At 34.2% G+C, this 26,093-nt stretch overlaps 2 protein-coding genes across 11 annotated transcripts in view; one reads left to right on the plus strand and one right to left on the minus strand.

Moving 5' to 3' along the window:
- The window catches only part of LOC148313575 (protein lingerer-like), a 50,412-nt gene extending 32,477 nt beyond the window's left edge, over positions 1-17,935 (plus strand). For 6 of the 8 annotated variants that reach the window (XM_088260679.1, XM_088260687.1, XM_088260709.1 and 3 more), the window contains 6 exons: positions 956-1,243; positions 1,888-2,038; positions 2,673-2,803; positions 4,217-4,369; positions 11,746-11,778; positions 14,680-17,935. In XM_088260679.1, the coding sequence (XP_088116805.1) occupies positions 956-1,243; positions 1,888-2,038; positions 2,673-2,803; positions 4,217-4,369; positions 11,746-11,778; positions 14,680-14,781 (858 nt within the window). In that variant the 3' untranslated portion in view covers positions 14,782-17,935. The remainder of the gene's footprint in view (positions 1-955; positions 1,244-1,887; positions 2,039-2,672; positions 2,804-4,216; positions 4,370-11,745; positions 11,779-14,679) is intronic. The other 2 variants (XM_088260693.1, XM_088260726.1) reach the window with 1 other exon arrangement.
- Positions 1-26,093, minus strand: part of Pgls (6-phosphogluconolactonase) — a 37,750-nt gene that overhangs the window by 9,073 nt on the left and 2,584 nt on the right. Inside the window, exons 3-5 of one of the 3 annotated variants that reach the window (XM_088260830.1) lie at positions 25,677-25,960; positions 24,060-24,147; positions 15,796-20,064 (exon numbers count right to left, since the gene is read on the minus strand). In XM_088260830.1, coding sequence (XP_088116956.1) covers positions 19,994-20,064; positions 24,060-24,147; positions 25,677-25,960 — 443 coding nt within the window. In that variant the 3' untranslated portion in view covers positions 15,796-19,993. Of the gene's footprint in view, positions 1-15,795; positions 20,065-23,816; positions 24,148-25,676; positions 25,961-26,093 lie in introns of those variants that run through there. The other 2 variants (XM_088260842.1, XR_015837610.1) reach the window with 2 other exon arrangements.

Below are 26,093 nucleotides of genomic sequence, written 5' to 3' on the forward strand. Positions count from 1 at the left end.
CGTTTGCGGGAAACGCTTAAAAGCATCTTTTACATAGTGTTCGTAGAGAGCGGGAGAAGCGTATAAGCTTTCTATTTGCTCACTCTTGGTAGAGCCCGAGAGACGCCAAAAAACATTGTTCAGACCCGTGGCAGACTGAGTATAATTAGTGTCAGGGTTGATGAATAAACCGCCCGACAACAATGTGCTTTTTTTTTTTGTTTGATTTTTTGTTGACATGTTCAATTTTTGAAAACCCATATCTTTGTTCAAAATCAAATTCTACTTTCTGTTAAAAAATCATAAATAAGTATTTTCCTTTGTGTTTTCACAACACATAGAACTGGCTATGAAACCTTATCTTAATTGGACATGACTTCAATTTCAATTTCAATTTATTTAATTTCAATTAACATATAATTACAAACTAAAAAATTTAATGCGTATACATTAAATACATACAAAAATCTTAAATATGCAAGAACTATTGCTAAAGTTGTAGAAGAATCCCGCTTCGGAAGACTCCTTCAGACAAATGGAACACGTCAATATCCAATGAGATATTGTTCAACATAGCGGTAGCTCTTCCTACAGGCATAACCATCGGCAGGTTGACTTCTGCCAACCCGTGACTGCAATATTTGTATGGACACGGGAAATGCAAAGTCCTTGCCCGAGTAACACTCGGGCCAAACTGGAAACTGGTTAAAGACCATCCTTCTTCTGGATTTATGAGTGTGAATGTGCATTGGCTACTGCTGTTTCTATACAGAGTACTACGATAACTCTTGTATGGTCTGTTCATCTTGTTAAAGACCACCCTTTTCCTACCTTTATGAGTGTAAATGTGCATCGGCTTCTGCTGTTTCCAGACAGGGTGCTACGGCAACTCTTATATGGTCTGTTCATCCTGTTAAAGACCACCATTTTCCTCGCTTTATGAGTGTAAATGTGCATCGGCTACTGCTGTTTCCAGACAGGGTACTACGACATGGCGTACCCGTCGACGCGCGCCCCCGAGGCGACCTTCTCGCTGGACGGGCGCTTTGGGCGCGCGGGCGAGGCGGCCTCTCCGTCTCTGGGAGCGGGCGCGGCGGGAGCGCCGGCGGCGGGCGCGGGCGCGCAGGGGGCCCCCGCGCCGCAGGGGCAGGCGGGCGCCGCGCAGGGCCAGCAGCCCGTGGTGGCGCAGCCCTACGCCGCCTACTTCTACCAGCCCGGCATGGTCCCGGGCAGCTTCCAGTACGGGACTCCGCCGCTATACCCGGTACGTACCGCACACACTCGAAATATTCCTCAACCCTACTGTGGAGTATTTTTTGCTGTAGCAGCCATGTGTAAAATATGCATTTTCTTGTCCTGTCTGAATTTGCTGCTAACCACTTAATGCTAGGGTTTTTTTTTTTATAAAAAGTGTTTTAAAAAACATCAGGTTTTTAAAAAATGTTTTATTTAAAGGTCATCCACTTTTCAAATAAAATATAACAATTTAATCTCTGTCCATTCATCATGAGGCCGGCCGGATGTGCTTCTTGTGATGCAGAACTTGAAATTGATGAAGAGGAATCACTTAGGGAATGTTCATTACCAATATTTTCATGATTATTGTCAATATCGTAATATTCACTATCACTCCATTTGGAATTTTATTTGATTTTTTTTTTTAATTGAAATTATATAATAACAATATAATAACCTGATAATTTTAGTTCTATATTTGTAAAGAAAAAAAAATCCCAAGCAACGAGTGGTTAAAGTTATCTCTCTTGTAAAGCCCTCTACACTCAAAAGTATGGCTTTTACAAGCCCCCCCCTTAAGCAGAAGAGAAAGATGAAGTGTCAGAAACTCTTCAATAAGCCAATAGGTGAAAACATATGGTAGCGACAATAAGATGGAATTCCGCCTTCCAGATGGCCACTGGCGGGGGCACCGGCTCGTCGTCGTACGGCAGCGGGAAGGGGGTGGGGGGCGGAGGGTACGTGGGGGCCACCTACGGAGCCCCGCAGCCCCAGCAGCAGGCCTACGAGCAACAGCAGTCACAGCAGCAAGACTACAAGTCGGGTGAGCCTTGCGTTTTCTCTCTTTTTACGAGACAAATCAATTTTTTTGCATTTCACAATACAATATAGTTACAAGTACAAAAATATTCTATTGTTTTAATACAAAAAAAGATCCCACAGAGGCATAACCTGTGTGTGGGTATACATTTTTATTATTTTTATCTTTTGATATTTGTTGGTTAATTTCTTTCACAATTGTGATTTTTGACAAACCTTTTAATTCCCAATAGATATGAAATATTTTAGTGTCGAGATTTTTGTTCTTATATGTATTCCTAAATTCCTGAAGACTTTTGCAAAAATGGCCGTTTTTATTGGGTGTGTACAGAATCAACAATATTTTTCTCAAATATTGACCGATTTTAGTATTTCAATCTGGTACTGGTGGACAACATATTAATCTACTCATATAAATAATAAACATACTTATGTGTGTTTCTGAATAAATGCAATTTGGGAAAATATAAATTTTTTATTAACAAGAACATATCAAAGTTGCGTGACATTTGCTCGTTCTTGGAGTTTTCACTATGGATGCACATCCTCTGATTATTATATTGTTCTACCAACTGTTGCACCTCTATTTCCTTTGAATGTCCTCATGTGCATTGTCAACTCATGTGTATTGCCCACAGGTGGATACACAACGGCACAGCAGTCGAGTGGGGTGAAGCAGGGAGTCAGCAACTCCACGTCTGCGTCTACTGATCTCAACAACTCCATGTACGGAGCTGGCAAGACGCACGTCTCACTCAACAAGGTCAATGTGAGTATCCCACTGTTCGCTCACTTGCTTCCATAATCCCCCGATAAGACCAGTCTCACTCAACAAGGTCAATGTGAGTATCCCACTGTTCACACGTATCGCTTCTGTAATCCCCGATAAGACCAGTCTCACTCAACAAGGTCAATGTGAGTATCCCACTGTTCACTCACTTGCTTCCATAATCCTCCGATAAGACCAGTCTCACTCAACAAGGTCAATGTGAGTATCCCAGTGTTCACTCGTATCGCTTCTGTAATCCCCGATAAGACCAGTCTCACTCAACAAGGTCAATGTGAGTATCCCACTGTTCACCCACTTGCTTCCATAATCCCCCGATAAGACCAGTCTCACTCAACAAGGTCAATGTAAGTATCCCACTGTTCACTCACTTGCTTCCATAATCCCCTGATAAGACCAGTCTCACTCAACAAGGTCAATGTGAGTATCCCACTGTTCACTCACATCGCTTCCGTAATCCCCCGATAAGACCAGTCTCACTCAACAAGGTCAATGTGAGTATACCACTGTTCACTCACATGCTTCCATAATCGCCCGACAAGGCCAAATGGATATAGTTATAGTCCATGAAGGGGGGAACTCGTAAACATCCAATTTGAAAAAAAAAAAAAAATATATATAAGTTTATATTCAAAACCGTACTTGGAAGCATCTGTTGTCAAGCTTTCGAAACTATCGTTAAAATAAAATACTCAGGTGGTAAAAAACAAGTGTTAAGTGTTAAGAAGCATGCACAATCTTTGAAAGATTGAAAAATTTCTATCACGCACATTCAATAACTTATTATTTTTTTATTTTGTTCATCTTTGTATTTTTTTTAAAACAAATATACATTTGTTTCCTTTTAAAACTTGTATTTTCTTCTTGGAATTTTAAACTATCGATCGTTATGCAGATTGGAAGGACGGTATCTTTACTCGATCGTATCGCCTTGTGTATTGACTTCTTAATCCCGCATTTATAGTTTATTTCAATAGGTCCCTTTAAAAATGGTAGATAGAGGTTTTACTGTATGTAGTTGTTATTTTATTACATAAACAGTCAAACCAACCATAAAGCAGAGAAAGCTGATGTACTTCGGACACGTCATGAGAAATGAAAAATATCGTCTTCTCCACCTAATCATACAAGGAAAGATTGAGGGGCGAAGAACTCAAGGACGCCGAAGGACATCGTGGCTGAAAAACCTACGACAATGGTTTGGCAGAAGCACCAAATCTCTGTTCCGAGCAGCACCACCAAAAGTGAAGATAGCCATGATGATCGCCGATCTTCGTTAGAAGTGGCACAGAAAGAAGAAGAAGAAACAGTCAAATCAAAGTATGAAAATCCCCGAAGTCTATCGAGATGTCTATACCGCATTTTCAAGTCTGCCGTTTGGTTGTGTGGTTGCAGAGCTACGACAAGGCGGCGTACCACAGCGCCACGCCGCCGCCGCCCTTCAGCCTGGCGGGGGCGGGCGGCGCGGGGGGCGTGGGCGGCGCCAGCTACCCGCAGCACCTCTACATCCAGCACGGGACCATGCCGCCGCCGCCGGCACAGCATCAGGTACGTACCCCCCCACTCAGCCGAGAGAGAGCAGGATCTCTGCCCGCTCGGGAGATGTCTATATCAACATCTCAATATAGCTGAAGGAAAATACGGAAGTATGGGTGTTAGAGCGTCATTTACACGAGTTCTCCGCAACCTTTTCTCACCGAAAACACACTGATTCATTATATAATTAAAATATATTATATTATAATAAAATTATATATTAAATAAAATATGGTCAAAATAAAATATGGAAAAAAGGCAAAATAAAGGAATGGGTGAATGATCAAGAGTTAATTTTATGAAAATTGTAAAATGTTTATATTCTTAGTTAAAAATCGTTAAAAACAATAAAAAATGTATTCAAAAAGAACTCCACCAACAAGACACACAAGGTGGCTTGGTGGGTCTCTGCATTTTTTTATTTTTGAATATGTTTCAAATTGTGATTTCATTAAATGTATACAATTTATGAAAATAAAAAAATATATATAATAAAAACAACAAAAAAAACACTTAATGCCAGGGTTTTTTTTATAAAAAGGGTTTAAAAAAACATCAGGTTTTTTAAAATGTTTTATTGAATGCTTATCCACTTTTCAAATTAACTTTGTGGTATGGTAATATAACACTCTTTATCATTCGTCATGCACTTTGTGTAATACCACTTAAAACATTACTTCATGACTGCCGGTTTTGGAATAATCATTCCATCATTGTGTCAAATGTAGTCTACATTTGACCTGATGATGAAATGATTATTCCGAAACCGGTAGGTAATCATGAAGTAATGCTTTGTTAAAGTGGTATTACACAAAGTGAACGATTAATGATAAAGTGAGTGTTGTATTTATCCTTTGATTGATGCCTTCTTTCGCTTGTGAGTTTTTTTCCTAACTTAGTCAACTCGACAGTAGATGGTGCCGAGAACTCGCACGTCATAGAAGGTGTCAATTGAAGCATAAATACAACTTCCGAAATTTGAGATGTGTGGTATCTTGGGTAAAATGGTGAATGTTAAATGTGTATAAAGTGATTAATTGAACCAGTCTAAGCCTTGTAAATACCCAGACTTCCATATTCTTCTACATCTATGTTGAGATGTCAATATAACTGACTCAATGTTGTTGCGTGCTAGTTTTTTTTAGATGTCCCTTTCTCCTCTTCGCAATTTTAGTCGCAATCAAATTGTAAATCTCGAATGTACTGTAGTCAAGTAGCTGCAATAGTCAGTTGTTTGCCCATACGGTCCACAGAAGAGCAGTTCTTGATTCTAGAAAGTTTTATATTATAGCACAATTATCCCTCATAGTATGTAGTGATGTTGTTCACCCCGAGTTCCTTCACTTGTGTCATCTGTATCCCATCAAATACATTCCGCTTCTAGATCCGAGTATTTGTAGAGCAGATCATCTTACCTTTGTGTTATTCATGATCGAGTTAACGCCGCATCGATCTGACGCAGTGCCCTATGCGTCACTGAGTTTAATTAGAAATTATAAAATTAGTATTTATCGCTACCAGCTAGTACCTGCTGGTACTTGAAAATCAGGGTGATATTAAACACCATTTTCAAAATAATTCAATGTTGTTTTAATATCAATAAAATCGGTGTTTATTTATATTCAAGACAAATATATCAAACTAAGCAACTTAAAAAATATTAAATCAATATCATGTCTTCTGATATTCATATAATTTAGTCTGTATGTGGGAATGTGTATTTTTTCAAAATTATATGTTAGTAGCATATATTTTTATTTAGTATACCTCATTGGTTATTTAGGATATAAATTTTGCCAAATTAAATATTTTTATTTGAATTTAAGTTTTACTTAATAAATACAACTATTTCTTGTTATATTATATTAAGGAATAGTGGTATTTACTAAGCAAAACTTAAATTCAATTCGGATAGATTTTACCACAAAGTCACTGCCGAATCAATTAATGAAATAAAATATTTTTAGTTTTGTTCAATTTTACTCGGGAGTTTAAAGTTACCCAGATTGTAACTAAACCATTATTAAAAATATATTTTTATTTGTCAGTACGAACAACTGTTAATCTGTCAAGTTGCTAATTTTTCTATCAAAACATATGAGGCTAACATAACTTTTTTTTGTGGGTTATTCATCCGATTTGATACCAGTTTCATTCCCTCCGGTTTGATTATTCTTGTTTTATTATTTATATTTGCAATAGAGGCCCAGTTTTTTCAAGAAAATACTGTAAAATCTTGAAGTATTTTGGGATATAATAATTCTAATTTTTTAAATGAAAAAATAATTGAATGTGTAACTCCAGCTTTCCAACTAATGCAAAGGCTCATAACATACTTGAAGAGGCAGTATAAATTAATACAAAAAAAATTGTTTGACAGTTTGCATTTTTTTCCTTTGTATGTACATATATAGTTTGTTGCTCTCCCACATTTCTCAGAATGTAGTGCGTTTTACTATTCCTATTCCTTTTTATACACATTTGAAACATTTTATTTTAATATTTATCTTTCTTACTTTATGAATAAAATGATTCCCTTTGCTGACTCCCAAAAGCCAGGAGAATAGTAGTGCATTTTGCATGTTTTCCTAATATAATTTAAGTGATTATGTAGATAAAAATAGAAGTGATGTAGTTCCTTGGTGATGGATTTTTTTTCTTTTAGTTTTCCAAATGTAGAGCATGAATTTTCAACTCACCTATTCGCATCCTACGCGCTAAGTTTCAAAATATATTAGCTGTTATTTTTAAAAAATGAGGCAAAAAAACTAAATGAACAGTCCAAAATTTTGCTGTTTGATACACATTTAATAGTAGACTTTCGAGTGTAGAATAAGGTATCTAAAGTTAAGATATATATTTTATTGAATGTAACCAATAATATTTTTCAACAAAAATTAATTATTTTTAAAAAAAAATAATTAATTTTTAACCTCAAAACGGGTTGAAGCATCTATTTGAATATCCCCGAAACAAACCAGCTAATAAGTGCCCAGTATTTCTGTCATCTGGTACAGATCCATCAGTAAAATATCTCGTCTCAAACTCATTTGAGCTGTATTAATTTTTTGTTGTACAATTTAACTTTCCATTTTTATGTACAAGATATATAGGTAGTTTATTTTTTCATTTAAATTCTCGAGAAAATGATCAAGTATACTCAAACGATTTACTGTATCCATATGAATAAAGTTTTTTTTTTTTTTGTTAGGTATGTGCCTTAATTATTTCTGAACTGTTTTAATGTCCTTACTACCTAACAGCTTTAAAACTAGCATTTTGAAGAAAAAAATGTTAATGTTTATTTTTGATAAAATATGTTTAAATATATATAAAACATGCCATTTGCGATTTATATAGGTACATTTCAGAATGTGAAAATCAAAAACCACCAAAATGATGAATGTTAATTTTTAAAAATCCCCATATTTTTTTTACTTTATTTTTCAATTGTCTCAAAACTATCAAGAATCGTTTTGGGAGATTTTGATATTGGCAGCTTGGTGTATTTATTTTAGATTCCGTAAGTTTTTACGCACTGTTAATGGTCTTCAACTCGAAATTGACATCCAAATTTTCGAAACAGACGAATGAAATTTAAAAAAAAATTACATACTCATTTTCCATGCACAGCAAACTGATATGCGGCAAAGTTTTAAAGGTAATTTGTATTTTTTTCGGACAAAATATCAAATTACCTTTAAAACATCGCCATCCATCAGCTTGTACATATATAGAAAAAGGGTGCATAGATATATTTTTTAATTTGCTGATTAGTAATTTATATTTTGGTACCGCCAATATCAAATTGGCAAGTTTTTATTGTATTAAAAACAAAAATAATGACAAATAAAGAGCTTGTCATTTATATAGATAAAATAAATAATATAATAAATCTCCCATTTGGAATATAAGACATTATATATAACAAATATATAAAATAATCTTTTTACAATAGATATTAATAAATAAGTACTTTTTAAGTGATTTTTTATTTTGTATACAGGGGCGTATTGTTGGCTATCAAAATTTTCACAAACAAATATTTCCAGAATTGGATAAAAAATGAAAAATTCGGACCCATCTTGAGACTAACGAATCTCAGTCACCCACTTCGCCCCTGGTTAAAATTAAGTATTTTATAAATATCAATTGTAATTTGATAAATATTGCAGCGATTCTCAATTTATAAAAAAAAATGGGTTAGATCCCCAGGTTAGCTTAGACATGGCATTTCAAGACCACTCAAATTTTCCCATTTAATAAAATTGATACTCTACAGTATTAATAATATAAACCATTTAAAATTTTAATTCTTAACCTCAGCCAATTAGAGTGGCGGACACTCAATATTACAGTTGTCTCTATGTGAAATGAAACTTCTATCATTTTTATATGAAGGAGAATGGAAGTTTATACACTTGTGTAACATTCACCATTTTGCCCATTATTGAACATCATTAATTTTGTATAAATGCAATACTGGTAGATTCCTTTCACACGCTAGTTCTTAGTTCACAGATTTGGAAGTATGGCCGATGGTGATGCCACCAGTTGAGAACTTTACTCAGACTTCCATCTTCCTTCATATAAAAAAAAGAATAATAAAAGATGTTTCATGTCAAGTTGAGATGCCTATAATATTGATGTTTCATGTCAAGTTGAGACACCTATAATATTAATGTTTCATGTCAAGTTGAGACACCTAGAATATTGACGTTTCATGTCAAGTTGAGACACCTAGAATATTGATGTTTCATGTCAAGTTGAGACACCTAGAATATTGATGTTTCATGTCAAGTTGAGACACCTTTAATATAGATGTTTCATGTCAAGTTGAGACACCTATAATATTGATGTTTCATGTCAAGTTGAGACACCTATAATATTGATGTTTCATGTCAAGTTGAGACACCTATAATATTGATGTTTCATGTCAAGTTGAGACACCTATAATATTGATGTTTCATCCGTAGCGCGAATAATCCAGTGTCTGATAGAGAATAAATAATAGTGAAATGGTGGATACTCGTTTATGAATGAATTACAAAAATTTATTAAACAGGTTAGTGTATTTTTTATTGTGCTTACTTAATTGAATCGCAGAACTGACCCAGCAGTTAGATTTGTAGAGATGTATAGCTAAAGTGCTCGGGAGCAGTTAAGCTGCAGGCGTCAATGGCTACTTGCGCATTGCGCATTTAGCCCGTGTTACAAATTACAGTAAAACCTCAATATAGCAGACTAATTAAGGGGAAGGGGTGTCCATTAAAGCTGAAAGTCTTATATAAAAATAGGTTTAAAATAAATCAAAAAAGCTTTTTTTAGAAAATATGTTTTTACTAAAAACACCGTACATATGTATTTAGATATAAATAACGCAAAACACAAACAAAATTCTATCAATTGTCTTCGGACACTCATTGTGAGGTGATATTGCTTTTTGATATTGTCGCGGTTGCTTTCGGTAATCCTGCTTCAAAAAAGGAATCAATTTTATTATTTTCAATATTATTAATATTTAAAGCATTTACTTTGTGGTTAGTCATTTTTAATTTTTTACTAAAATGTTAATGATATTAGTATATAACCACTCACCGAGGTTTTTATGTCTACCGGTTTCGAGACGTACCCGTCTCTTCGTCAGAACAAGTGGTAGTGATTGTCCTGTCGAAGAGACGGGTACGTCTCGAAACCGGTAGACATAAAAATCTCAGTGAGTGGTTATATACTAATATTATTAACATTATTAGAATCAATTTTGTTTGAACTTTTCAAATGTGCTGTTTTTTTATAATCAACCCTCGAAAATTAGGAAAATGCGTATAATATACTTGAACTTTGTTATGTGATGAATAGTCAATAAATGTAAAAATTAGATTGTCGAAATGTGATCTTACCACTGATAACTTAATTTTTGGCAGTTTACATGCAGTGACAGTTGAATCAAAGCATGTATAAATATTATCAGGACGTTTTGATTTTTTACACATTAGACCGGATTTTTGTCCGTTATATCGAAAGTTCGTTAAATAGAGGTCCGTTATATCGAGGTTTAAATGTAATTGTACATTGTGCATTTATGTCGTCTTACAAATTACGGTGGATTATGGAACAAATCGCGTAATTCATTCATAAATGGGAGTGTCTGCTGTTGTCGTTAGCTTAGTACTATGTATTTCTAACTATAGTTTGCATAGTATACTCATGCAGTATAATCCTTGTCACTCAGAGATTGAATAGGAGTAGTGTGAGTGATATTGTATATAATACATACTTCTGTGTTTGTTGATCAAATCCAATATGGTCGATTTTGATCATTTATATGCACCGATTGTAATTACACACAGTATCACTTATATTTGAGCAAGTGCGTTTCTTGTTTGGAATCTAGCCCACTTTGCTTCACAAAAGTTTTGTCATATTGTAAATATAAAAATGTCCGTAAAATTCCCTCAAAATTCAATGCCAAAAAACTGGGAGTTAACGAGTTTCAAAAGAATTTAAACAACCTGAGATGAAACATCAGATCAAATTAATAATGAGGATATTATAGGTGTCTCAACTTCAAATGAAACATCTATCGTTTATATACGAAAGAAGATGGAAGTCTGAGCATCCTAGGGATTACGACCTTGCATTTGGTCGGCTTAAGTGATCACTTTATGCATCAAACATTCACAATTATAGAACATCCATATTCCATTAATTTTTGGAAGCTGTATATGTGCAATGGCCTTGGAGGCGAGTAGTTATTTGATAGATTTGGAAGTATGGCCGATACTGGCGCCATCAGTTGATAAATTTGTAAAGTATATATATAGCTGTCTGCCTCCGTAGTATAATGGTCAGCACGCTCGGCTACCGTTCTGGAGGTCTCGGGTTTGATTCCCAGGGGGGTCAAATAAATATAAGTGATTTCTTTATTTATTATTTATTCCATATTACCCTGGACTGGTACCTGAAGCGGAGGGTTGATCACCTTTCCTTCATGTGTAAACGATGCCAGTGCCCTATGCACCATTGGGGTGCGGATAAGGGTTTGAAATATATATAGCTAACTCCAGTTATAGGTAATCTCACCTATGAATGAATCCTTATTCCGAATTAGTTAGATTGTTTCATCTCAAGTTGACTGACACACCTCTAATATTGATATATCCAGTGTCTGTTAGAATTTTTTTTTAAATTTAAACGTCCCTCGCTCTTTACCCAACAAATCCACAGCTTAGCTCATCAGCTTTGATCGTTTTGCCAAGTTTTGCACAGAGTTGGACACGAGACTAGTCTATTCACTAGCCGCTGACTGCGATAGAGAGACATAGTGTCTACACCTCGTGGATTATTTGATGCATGATTTTCTTTTTAAAGAGTATTCTATTTTGTAGATGGATGCACGGGTGAACAGTAACAATAGGCGGGTAAGTCTCTCCAACACTTGTTCTTCATATTGTAATCCTTGTTTGTCGCTCGCATGGAACTCTTACTTACACTTACTCTTGCCGACTATTATATTTTTAATTAATGTTTTACACCATATACGGTGTTTGAAAATGATGCGGAATGCATCGAAACACGTGTCACAGTAGATTTTAAGAAGTAGTGGTATTTACTATTATGGTTTCTAGTTGAATACCACTTTAATTTATCAGAAGGGAAGCAAGATGAAAGCGGATTACTTTTAACACAAATTTATTTAGTTCTATCACATTACAATCAAGAAAATACTTAAGGATAATCGCGTGATTCTAATATGAGAACAGTCGAAGTACGTGTCGATCTGAGGACGGGCGGCGACGAAGTGTGGCGGGCTCGCTCGTTCCGTTCGTTTCTGGTCTCGTGAAGGTAGCTCGCTACGTTGAGCTTGAGTTGCCATAGTCGGTGTACATTATATGTGTGGGTTGCCACACTATGTAAAACATTAATTAAAAATGGATAGATTTTACCACAAAGTGACTGCCGAATCAATTAATGAAATGACTATTAAATATCTACAACATTTTGAGTGTGTCCAAATACTTGTTTGCAAATCTGGATTATCTCCAATTATAGGAGTTATTTTTCATATTATTTTTTGACATCCCGTAGATGAAGAAGAATATGTATGTCTGGGCATTCTCTGGCGTTTCTCATGTATGTCATTATAATCCAGGATTCGGACTTCGCATACAATTGAAAGAGTTTCTGCTTAATAAAAAGCTTCTTTCATCTCACAATAGATATCTCTAGTGATTCAAGTACAATGTTTTGAAATTGGATCATATATATATATATATATATATATATATATATATATATATATATATATATATATATATAGAACTTCCAAGAATTTGAATATTGTGGTTGTCAATCATGGATAGAATTGGTGAATGTTACAATACATATTTACCGATTCTACCCATGTTTGACAACACAGTACTCAAATTCTTGAAACTTTTAGATATATTGATCAATTTCAAAACTCAATATGCGAGGGTTTACTAGAGACATCTACAGTGAGAGGAGGAGGGCTTTTATTAAGCAGAGACTCTTTCATTTGTACGTGAGGTCCGAATCCTGGATTATATTCACATACTTGAGAAACGTTTGAAAACATCATTTTCAATTTTTATATAAAGCTCATAATTTGACCAGTTAATTACCGATCACACGAGAGCTGAAAGGGACTACACAAAAATCGTACGCTTTCATATATGTATAATCAAAATGTCAGAGATGGCAATAATGTAGTTGATAAAATAAATAATAATAAATGAATCCTTGTACTTCTTTCATTACCCTTATAGGTATTTCAACAGAAAGTCTGGGCATTTACAGGGCTTACACACTGTAGTTGGGTGTTTTAAGTGATCTATTTTTATCATTCGCTCACATAAGGAAATGCCTGAATATTTTTTTTATAATCAGTGGTGGGTAGTTCAAAAAAGCCAGCTCTGTAAATGTCCCGACTCCCGTATTTCCCTTCTCGGTAAACTTTTTAGTGTCTGTTGAAATTTCTTTAAGGACATTCAAAGCGATCTCTGAGAGGTAATGTCCAGTGTTTTGTGTGCAGGGATTTGAACACACTCTGGACATAAATAGTTGAAAATACACCAGACTCTCAATTTAACGGGAAGTATGGCAAATCCAATGATATTGAATAAAATGTACAAATATTATGATTATTCCACTCTGTTCTGCCCGAAAACTGAAACCTGAAATAATGGCATTAAAAAATAAAATAATAAAAACAAAAAAACAACAACTAAAAACCGAACGAATTGGAGAGGCAAATAATTAACAGACAAAAGAAAAATACTTTACAAAAGAATCTAGATAGTAAAAGTTTATTAAATTGTTATCTAACTTTATGTTATCCTTACAACATTCAAGAAATAACAAAAACAAATAATAACAAAAAATTGACTACTGTATTTTTTATTGTTATTTTTATTCAATATGCATGGGATGTGTACAAATAATATATTAAAAACTGGATAATTTTTTTAAATTTCGCATTGATATTTATTTTTACGTGTCTATATCAATATATTGTCAATACTAATAATAATTTTCTTCTGCTAAACCTTCTCAAGTTAGATTAATTTCTGTATGTATATCATTTTGGTTTGTACCAAAATACTCTTTCTCTTCTGCTTGCCTTCCAACAAACTATAAACCAATATATCGCATACATCGCATGCTAGAAGCACTAATTTCTTATCACTTACAAATCATTTAAAATAATCGAAAATTATTGTGTACAATGTATGACACTTCCTTCTCTGAGGCATACATCATTGAGTTATGTTTCTGTTTTCTTTTTAATTAAACTCGTCTTCTGGGGTAACTTTTTTACAATTTAATGATTTAAATAACACTGAAAAATAAAGTATTTGATATTTCCAAAATTTACCGTCATCAATACAAAGTACTTTAAAAAAAGCATTTTAAAAATTATATCAGGAAAACTTGTTTTTCTTAAATGCTTTCTTTTAAACTCGAATGTGGTGATATTTTTTTCAAAATATTATGTCATTTTTAAATTTCTTACTCCATCCACTACTTATAATATGTATTATTCCTGCTTAGAAATATCACTCTAACTTAACACATTTCGGACAAAATGCCTTTCCCGTCCGAAGTGTGTTACGAATATTAGGAATAATATAAACACATACATTACATTGGCCCAAATTACAAAACCACGAGCGCAACTTTAAACACAAGATTTCTTACTTGACTGTTGTGACTTTTTCGTTGTCTATTTCATCGGTGTCTACTAACCCGGTATTCCGATCGATTTAAAAACGTCTCCCTAACTCGATTGCATTTTCCAGGACAACGGTACAAACAATTCGAGGAGCGGAGCTTCCGGCCAAAAGCAGCAGCAGGGTTCGGCTAAACAGGGCTACTCTCCTTCCTACTGGAACGCCAACTAGACACTTCCCCGCGCCCCCGAACCGCACCATCTCCCAAACTGTCAGGAAAGTGTGCTATTCAACCAACCATAACGTGAATGTAACAAGACTCTACAATCGTGGACGGCTCGAGATGTGATTTTTTTTCGTTAACTGAGATTATTTTTCGCGGAATACGAGACCGGGACGTGTACCCGATTTAGCTTTGTCAGTTTTGATTCCCAAACGTTTTAGATAGATTAAAATTTTGTATCTCTTCCGTCACTGGTGACTGGTTTCATCAAGAAGTCGGGAACGTTTATCTCATCAGGCGTTGTCCTAATATAATGCGAATACGCAATCTTCACGCAAATTAATTATTCAAAAATTGGGTGTCGTAATAGATAGCCGCACGAGTCCTTGTTCGCGCAATGTCATTCCTTCGCCCCGTGTGATTATCACGCGAATCTCAATAAAGACAACTTTTCCATATCAATATGTCAGATCACGCGTTCGTTTGAACTTAGTTCGTGCCAATAGATTATCAAACATTAATGTCGCGCCATTGTATCACGCGAATACTAATTAGAACACTTATTCGAGATTTGCATGTTTAAATGCGGATTCGTACAAGTAAATTTCGCAAGAATGCGTGGTCATCGCGTAATCGTGTTGTATTAGGAGGATGCCTAACATTTTTTTATACCAGGGTGGGCCAAATGTCACCTTTTATGTCTTAACCGTAACTTTTTTTTAATTAAAATTTTTATTAGGAAATTATTTATTAGCTAAATAAATAACCGCGTCTTTAGATTTTGTTTGGCTGGGAAAGGTGGGGGGTATTCTTCACGTATTTTGCCTTCCGTACGATTCCACTAATGAAGTTTTTATCTGAGATTTTATCACCCCGATTTACTATATCACCTGGTAACATCGAATGAAACGTTTAGTGTCAATTGAACTTTAAGAAATTCCCAAATTCCACATATGTAATGATAAACCTTTGTTTAGCCTAAATTCCCGAATACCAGAGCTGTAATGATAAACCTTTATTCACAGTGACAGCCAGTGTTCAGTTTAAATCCACAAATACCACATGTGTAATGATAAACCTTTATTCACAGTCTCTTGACATGCAGTGTTCAGTTTGGTCCAAAAATAAGTAAAAAAAATCTCAACAGTTTTTAACAAAAAAAAGAAAATATTTAAGCGTAAAATATTTTGGAATATTTTCCTAATATATACATATGTATGTAATCTAATATAATTATATGTATTCTGGATTTTATTTTGAACAAACTTTTGTTGCAATATACCAACTTCATAGTACAGAAGTTGAACTGTACAAATCGGTGGGTGTGAGGTGAACAGTCACGGAATGCTCAAGAGTAATTAGGAAGTAAACATAACATAACCTATATGTATTATTGCACCTATGTACTATACTTCACCGGTCAGTCACTTCTCGTTCTATGTCGATAATATGTTGTTTTCCAAAATGAATGCAAGTTCTGGCCCGCCCGATATTTGGGTATCTAGACGATACAAATAATTTTATTTTTAAGTACGATCATTCTCATTTTATTAGGTTCACAATGTTTGACAATATTGTAGGAAATATTAGCATGGAATGTTACTGTAATCGTGATTGGGATACCGCTATAGATATCCATTCTCGTCTTGTGTAGATTTCGATAATTTCTCGACGCTTTACCGCATTCATTTAGCTTTAGTTATCCTTAAAAGTAGCCGGCGGAAAATGTACCTTTTCCGTCGGCAGTTGATTTTTCAAAATTTTAATATTATTTCATTTTAAGTTTTTTCGATTCTGAACAATTTTAACGGATCGATTCGGTTGTGTTGACTTTTTTATTTTTATTGTTTATTATGATTTTGTATAACGTATACGGAAAAGCCTCTTCCTATTTATGTTCAGACTATTTGCATACCTTGTCAATTCTACTTACATAGTAAGTAGTTATGTTTTATCATTAAGAAAACATTCTTTTTTTACAAATCACACACTGGAATATAAAAGAATAACACGGAAAATAATTATTTTCTCAGTCATTTGTAAATTTGATAGATGATATTTCCTGGTAATTATTTGTTAAATTATGCGCAATGAGTGAAGAAACTATGTTGCCGACAGCTTTATAAAAATAAAAATAAAACATTCAAGTATCGGACGTGCGATAGATTCTGAGACTTTTTATTGAATTATTATAAATAAATTAGTAATAATTCTGATAGAAATGTTGTCGGTTCACTTGAATCGCGTTAAAAACCAAAAATATATTTTTCATATATATTTTTAAACTCTACAGTACCTCTATTTTTTTCAAAGTACAACATAAATCTTTAAACAATTATCAGTAGAATTCTTACCGAGCATGTTGAAGTTTCTTGATACGAGTAATTAAGAGTATTAAGACATTGTTGAATGTATTCATTTTGTAAGGTCCAATAATTGGTCCGGGAATGAATTACACCCGAGTTGATGCGGTGAATAAAAAACAAAACACAAAAATGGATCCCAAGGCCGCCGCAAACAAACGGCAAACTTCCGATTTGTGTTTCTGAATGTTTTAGGATTCGCCGTTGAATATCAACGAGATAACGATTCAATGTTGTGTAATGGTTTAAAAAAGATTAAATCTTATGCGAAAACTACATAAGTGTTTTTCTTTCTAAATCTAGTTGCAGTTTGTAAGAGTCATTCGAATTAAGTCTTTTTCCAAGCGTCACGACGATGTAGGCCTGTTCTTCTGATGATTGTGCAATAAATGTGATTTGTAATGCGAGATGTGACGGCATGCGGTTGAAAGGGATGACCGGAGAGCACGACCGGATTATCAGAATGCGAGTACTAAAGGTTCGAGGGCGTTGATGCAGAGTTTATACTATAAACAGACACATTTTTAATTTAAATACTTAATTTACTTCTAGAATAACCTTATAATTGTGTACCTATTATAAATGTATAAATTAAATTAGTGTTTCCAGTTGAGGCGGGGATCTGACACAAAACGGTTAATCTAACACGGAACTAAAACATCACGGGCGACCGTGGTTATTGTGGTTACTTTACCATTTTTGTATTTTGTATTTAGTTCTGGTTTATGTAACTGCAATTTATAATATAAACAATTATTATAGTATAAATAAATCAATAAACTTCTGGTATGTTACTGTCTTATGATACTTTTGCTTTAACCCGTCTACCGCAACAGTGCCTCCTATATCGACCGCAAGCCGTGGCGAACATTTTGCAGCATCACAGAAATGTTTAAAGGTAAACCTGTTTTATATCTGAATATAAATACAATCAATGGGCATAAAGTGAATGATCTTTAATCCAAAATGTGAAAATTAGGAAAGACATAATAAATAAAATTGCTATAGAATATATTCTAAAAAATCATTAATTTTACTGTCCTGAACATTCGGATGTACCATGAGAATCCAATTTATATGTTTTTTTGGAGATTTCACAAGAGCGATGTTTTAAAAAAAATGTTGAAATATATTTTTTTACAAAATACATATTTAAATACATGGTTGGTAAATATACAAAATATTTAAACAACATTTCTACCTCTTATAAAGTAGATTCTTGTGTTTAGAGGGAGTTTGTTTTACAATTATTATTTTTTTACATGAGTAAGTTTCATTATCAAGTTTTAAAACAAAGTAAATTAAATTAATAAAAAAAATATTCCTCGGTATGGAGTGTAGGTTGGGGTGAGTCTTATATGTTTTTTAAATTTAGTTTTAAAGGTTTGATAATTTTTTATCAATCAGGAATATGAAATATCTATTCTATATGTATTTCTAGTCATGGTACATTAACTTTTAAACTAGATCCATTATTGATCCTCAATTTTGATACAAATGTCTGTCAGATCAGACAAATCTCTTATTTAAAAAAAACAAAAGTTGCACTCATTTTTACATATCTTAATTCTTAGTAAAACCTTACATAATTTTGAATGGAGTTTTGTTACCTAGGATGACACTCAATTATGTAAATTTATGAATCGTTCTCTTACTTTTTAAACTCAGGCAACTAATTTGCGCCATCAAAAAGATTCCAAAACAAAAATCAACATACTGATACTCGGTAAGGCATGATGGGTGACTTTGAAATGACTGAAAATAAAAAGTTTTCCATTTTTCCCAAATTATTGTCACCATGTAAATTCCATAGAGACAGCTGGAGCTTTTTGACAGCATAGGAAAGTAAGCTGTCAAAAAATAAATAAAATTATTACCATATAACGGGGCTACTTGAACTTTGATGTGTTACTTGAGCCCAGTACAAAAAAAACTGTATTTGGTCTACAATAATGAACGTATCGACACGATTCATTGTTTCCCTGACAGGTGACACTTATTGTCACAATACTTTGATCGATACCACAATCTAAATTTTTTTTGCACTGGGCTCATGTAACACATCAAAGTTCAAGTAGCCCCGTTCTACGGTACTTGTTTGATTGGAATAATTTATGAAAACTTCGAATTCGATTATCAAAATACTTAAGTGAATTCCATCATCAATTAAAACTTACCATTCGGAAATAAAAACACATCAACATTTAAAATATATATTTATTATGAAAGTACAAAATTAAATTGGTTAAACATTTACCTGCTTCCCAAAATCAAATATAAAAACTTAAAATATTTATATTATTTTGAGAAACAAAAAGACTTTGTTTTTAGATCCACTCACATTTTTTCGTTTCTCAAAATAATATATCACTATGATCCACAAAGTTAATGCTTTCAATATTCAAAATATTAAAATATTTACACCAGTGGTGGTATAATACAATGGAAAGATAACACGTTGACTATGTATGTATATAGTATAGATAACTTTAAAATTACTCCTGAAGTTTGGCATTTTGAAACTGGTTTTGATCCGTACTGAGAAATGGAAGTTAAAAATACAAGATATTTTTTTACTGAATAGACACAATGTCAGAGTTATCTTCACTACATAGTTAATGTATATTGTTTTGAATCAACACCCTAGTTTATTATTATCAAACAAATCACCTTGTTTTATTACTGTCGCTAACTACTGAGTGATTTTGTCAAGATAAAACAAAATTTGTAGGTACTTACATGTACATATTGGTCAATTAGTTTTTTTTTCTTTAAAGATTGATTACAATATCTCTAGCAACATGAACTATGACCCTGTGCGCCTGGTAGGGGCAGGGCGGAGTGTACGCGGGGAAGTTTACATTATATCCCGTATGAGATGGATGCAGGGGATGCTGCACACACTTGTCATTGTACTGTCATGGAGACCTGTTGAATAAAACGATTGCATCCTAATTACGAGTTATTATTACCTATACCCGAGCCCCGTAATAATTTACTACTACTGTAAAATCAGTTTGAGCTGTTTCTTCTTGGCGGATTTGCCCTTACCCATACCGGGTAAGGGCAAATCCGCCAAGGTCAATTTTCTCGCCCGTTTTTGGTACGGGCAAATGGAAAATATACATCTGCCTAGTTGTGGCTCATCGTCCACGAAGATGACATTTCTCACTATCAAAGTGTTCATATTAACCGTTTGATTGCCGATCGTCGATTTTCGTCGATTCGTGTTTTAACGAAGATTGCCGATCGTCGATTTCCGTCGATTGCGTCAGTCGTGCTCTGATTCGCGCGTACGTAGGGTGTGGTGCTGCGGCGTTGGTAAATATTATTCTAATATTATCTTAATAGTTGTAAGATCGTAGTAAACCGTTTAAATTTCAGATTCATTTATTATTTTTTTTATTTTAGTTAATTTAAAAAACATAATGTCGAGCGCGTCCTCTGAAATGTTTGATTTCCACTCCTCTAATTCAAGTTCGAGTAAGAGTAGCTCTGGTGAGAGTGATGTCATATCCGTGTTTCCCAACCGCAGGATGCGAATTTCCAGTAATTCTTCTGATCGTGACCAAGAAATGGAGAGTAACACCAGAAATTACTCATTTACAAATGTACCTCCCGGAACCAATTTTTCTACCGAAAATTCTCATTTTTTCGAAACGCCTGGACTTCGGGATCCTCCTCCGCGTGATTCCAAACCTATATCATATTTTGATTTATTTTTTAATGTCATTCTGTTAACAACGATAAAAAATTAAACCAACAAATATGCCCAACAATTTCTTGAAAACTCTTCTGACACTTTACGAAACAAATCACGTGCAAAGGCTTGGAAACCGGTGTCTGTATTGGAATTGAAGGCTTTCATAGCGGTCATACTTGAAATGGGTATTACACGACGACCGTCAATTGTTTCCTACTGGAGTACAGATTCGAGGGGCATACCATGGTTCAAACAAATGTTCTCAAGAAACCGATTTCAGATAATTTTGAAATTTTTTCATCTAATTGATAATTCCACCTTGGCTCCATCCAATCATCCAGACTACGACCCCTGTGCAAAATTCAATATGATAGTTGTCCATGCCAATGAAGTTTTCCGACGCCATTATATCCCTAATCGCCAGCTCTCTATTGATGAGTCATTGGTAGGGACTCATTGCCACTCAAAAGTCAAACAATATCTCCCCAACAAAAAACACCACAGATGGGGAATAAAGTTTTGGATGTTATGCGACTCCATAACCCATTATTGCTTGGCATTTTTTTGTTACCGAGGAGCAAAATTAGAGCAAGACAAGGATGATACAAAAAAATTTGGCCTTGGCCATGTTGTAGTAATGAATCTGTTAAAAATTGGTAACTACCTGGACAAAGGTTATCATATTTTTGTTGACAATTTTTTTACAAGCATTCAACTGGCTAAGACTTTATTGGAAAGAATTACGTATATTACAGGAACCATCCGTCGAAACAGGAAATATATACCACGTGAGGCACAAGTGTCTCAAGTTGGAAAACCTAATTATTATAAAAGTGACGACATTCTTCTCTGTTCATATCGAGATAAAAAAACCAAAAAACACCCGGTCATCCTAATTTCTACAAATAGTAATACGAGTGGCGTCACAGTGAAAAAATATAGGGGTTCATACGAAACGCAAACAGAAAAACCACAGATGATTCATGAGTACAATAAATACATGGGCGGAATAGATGAGTCTGATAAAATGTTGTATGTATATTTAGATGAAAGAAGAATATTGAAATATTGGAAAAAGGTAACATTTAACATTTTTGGAAGAATGGTTTTAAACGCATATATAATATATTCAATCAATAATGAAGGCAAAAAAATTTCAAGACACGAGTTCACATCAAAAATAATTGAATCGATTGAAAGGGAATGGTTACCTACAAAAAAAAAAGCTGAAATTTCTTCAACAATTTCATTCCATAAATCCAAACTGCAGAAGCTTCCAGGAAAGAATTTACGTCGCTGTGTGGTCTGTAGTAATAAAGATGGTGCTGGGCTGCGTAGATCAACGACTATTTGTGCTTATTGTAAGAAGGGAGTCCACACGGCGTGTGCAGGAAAGCACAGTTGTTGATTTTCTTTTGTTTTTCATTTTTGTCTTTCTTTTTTTCTAAATAAAATACTGTATTCATTTATACAAGCGTTTTATTTCAAATATTTCGACATTCTTTAATAAAACACCGAAAAAATCATCAAAATTCATGAAAACTCAAAGAATTTATGGGGTTTTAAAAAAATATATAGTTTCATAAAAAATGATGTTTTTTTGGTGGCATTTTACAAGAAACTGTATGCATTTTTTGGCACTCAAACGGTTAAAGAAGTAGAATCACTGATCCATTAAGGACCGAAAAACGAATGACTGAATAAGAGAAAAGTCCAATGTAACAGGTGTGGCTCAAAGAAGAATTACAGAATAAAAGTGGAACTGGGCAGGTCATGTGGCACGTATGTCTGAGGATAGATGGACGAAGAAGGTGCTTGACTGGAGGCCTAGAACAGGCGCAGAAGCGTGGGTAGGCCCCCACAAGATGCCTACCCACGGATGACATTAAGAAAATGGCGAGCCTGCACTGGAAGAGAGTTACGTCCAACAGAGAACTGCGCATTCCCCATATGGGGGAGCACGTCTTCGAGCCATAGATGAACGAGACATGCCCAAGCCTCAAATGTACTAGCTGCCTTCAGTCATCTATAGGCAGCAGATTACACATTTTTTCAAGGATGAATACCAAGAAATAAAATGTGCTTCTCATCAAGAATATGTCCCTGTTAAGAATAGCTTTAGAGTGTCATATAAATGCAAGAAGCGTGCGTTATAAAATCAAAGAGTAATGAAGAGTCTTACTACAACATTGTTGGTTATTCAGGTACATTTATTTCACGTTCGGAAAAACGGGGTGGGGGCTTTGCAATATATGTACAAAATTCAATAAATCACACTGAACTAGATAAAAACTGCAATGATACCTCCTTTCAAAGTATGTATTAAAATACTGGGAAAATATTTTGATCCAATAAATATACATACCATATACCGTAAACCGAACACAAATGTAAATGATTTTATCAGTTCCTTTAAAAATATTTTGATAATGACACTCTTATTTTTGGGGATTTCAATTCTACAGATGCAACACAGAAATACGCTGACCTGTTCGGCTGTCCAAATTTAAAACACAGTAAGGGACATTTTTTTTGCATTTATGGACTAAGTAGACTCAACTAAACTAGACTAAACTACTTAGACCAAAAATGCAAAAAAAAACCTACTACAAAAAAATGTCCCTTACTGAATTGAATTCTATATTTATTTATGTATATGTTAATACGTAAACCGTAAATATACCGTAAACCGAACACAAATGTAAATGATTTTATCAGTTCCTTTAAAAATATTTTGATAATGACACTCTTATTTTTGGGGATTTCAATTCTACAGATGCAACACAGAAATACGCTGACCTGTTCGGCTGTCCAAATTTAAAACACAGTAAGGGACATTTTTTTTGCATTTATGGACTAAGTAGACTCAACTAAACTAGACTAAACTACTTAGACCAAAAATGCAAAAAAAAACCTACTACAAAAAAATGTCCCTTACTGAATTGAATTCTATATTTATTTATGTATATGTTAATACGTGACGCGTCACATATTAACATATACATAAATAAATATAGAATTCAATCCAATAAACCTTGTTTAATTTTAGATATATAACCCAACAATTAAACATGTAAATCCATCTTTTCTGAGTTTGAAATGAGGCCGGCGCAGGAGGTAAAAATACCTTCCGTCCTTAAGCATCAATCGACCTAACGGGTAGAAATACCTTTCCCGTCCTTAGTGGTTTAGTAGTTAGGTTTTAACTAAAGTAATTTACAGGCAGCCATATCTGCTATCCAGTACAATACTCCAGCACTTGGCTGTACTCTGTTGGCAGGTAAATCTTCTTTATCTTTGAGAACCCTCTGAAACAAAATATACATAATACAATTTTCAGTCAAATACAGTTTTATATTAAACAACAGGTGTAGATAGGCAGTACACAACTATAAAATTGCCTTTTTTCAACTACATATACCTTTGCCTTTGATAAGAATATGTACATACTTTGTGGATCTTTAACTGCCCTGCCCATACGTGATACGTCTATTATATCTATTTATTTTAAATCAAAAACAATTTTTTTGAGTCTATTAAGTTGTGTTTTATTAACAAAAACACATAAAAAATTTGTTTGATAATGCCCTAACAAGGTGAAACAATTGTCACAACATAATTTTTTTATGTGTTTTTGTTAATAAAATACAACTTAGTAGACTCAAAAAATCTGTGTTTGAAATAAAATTAAAACGGAGTTCTACAAATTGAACGTTGGCGTTTCAAATCAAATCAAAGGAATCAATAAATACACTATTATATCACCCGAACGCAACTTGTCAATTTTGTACACTTTAACTTGCATATAAATTTCAGGGTCCACCAAGTATGAGTGAAAGGACTATCTTTATCCTTAGTTTAATCTCTCCAGGGCAAATCGCATAGTAGCTTAATGCACAGTAAAACCTCAATATGACATCTCTATTAAACGAACATCGGATATAATGGACAAAAATCCGGTCAAATGTAAAAATATTTAAAATGTCATGTTAATATTATAAATGTTTAAATCTCGCCCAATAATTATTTTTAGCGGCCATGATATTTAAAAATGATGTCTCAAAACATAAAAGTACAAACACAACATGGTTCCTTTTTCAAAGCAGGATTATTGAAAGCAAGCGCGTCGATATCAAACAGCAACGTCACTTCAGACAATAAATATAATTTGTGTTTTGTATTGTTTATTTACACATTTACAAAAAAGTTTTTTTATTTATTTCAACCAATTTTTATATAACAAACTTTCGGCTTCAACGGACACCCCCTCTGCCCAATTAGTCCGTTTTATTGAAGTTTTACTGTACTACCACAGGGGTCCAACAGACAACTGTAGAAGTCCAAGAAGAAGGCTGAAGTAAGTAAGTACAGCAAATTCCCCTATAACGTTGAGATAGGTACCGCGTTATCGGAGGAAACATATGATGTTAATTTAAAAAATTGTATTCATACATTTTAATTAGGTGAAATGACTAAAATGAATTATATAAAATTAAAATACAATTTAAAAACATTAACCCCCTGGAACATTTCGTCCGATAATGCCGTCCATATCTCAATGTTATAGTTATTTTCTTTTAGCCGCTTCATACTTTTGGACGAGTCATGCTTGTGCGCTAAATGCGTTCCGATTTTCGTTTTTTTCAAAGACTTTCTTCAATGATGAATTAGTAAAAAATATTTTAGATGTAATTGTTAATTAAATACGGTTAAATTATTATATTTTATTTGAAAATTGGATAAACTTTGAATAAAACATTTTAAAAAACCTGATGTTTTTTTAATCACTTTTTATTTTAAAGAAACATTATGCATTAAGTGATTAAAAATCACAAACCTTCAGCATTTCCGCTTTTCCCTCTCCGCTGAGTGCAAAAATACAGCACTCTGCGTTGTTAATAACGGGGAACGTCAGGGTGATTCTCTGCGGGGGTGGTTTGGGGGAGTCCGTGATGGGTGCCACCGTCAGCCGCTCCTCGCCGAGCAGCGGGTGGCCCGGGAACAGGGAACACGTGTGGCCATCAGGGCCCATCCCCAGCAGCAGCATGTTGAATCGTGGAAGGCCCCCTGAAGGGAAGTGCCGGGATAGTTCATCTCTGTAATGTGAAGCTGCTTCCTCGGCTGTGAAATAAGAATATGTATCAAAAACATGCAACGACAATTCATGTAAATTTATCAAAATGCCTTTTATTTCTCAAGGTTCACAATAGAGTTTGAAAATGTCTCTACAAGGTATGACAATTGTGGAAAAACT

Source organism: Brachycentrus maculatus, unplaced genomic scaffold, assembly GCF_059751285.1.
Source record: "Brachycentrus maculatus isolate JH-2025_06_01 unplaced genomic scaffold, ASM5975128v1 h1tg000008l, whole genome shotgun sequence".
Taxonomy (NCBI): Eukaryota; Metazoa; Arthropoda; class Insecta; order Trichoptera; family Brachycentridae; genus Brachycentrus; species Brachycentrus maculatus.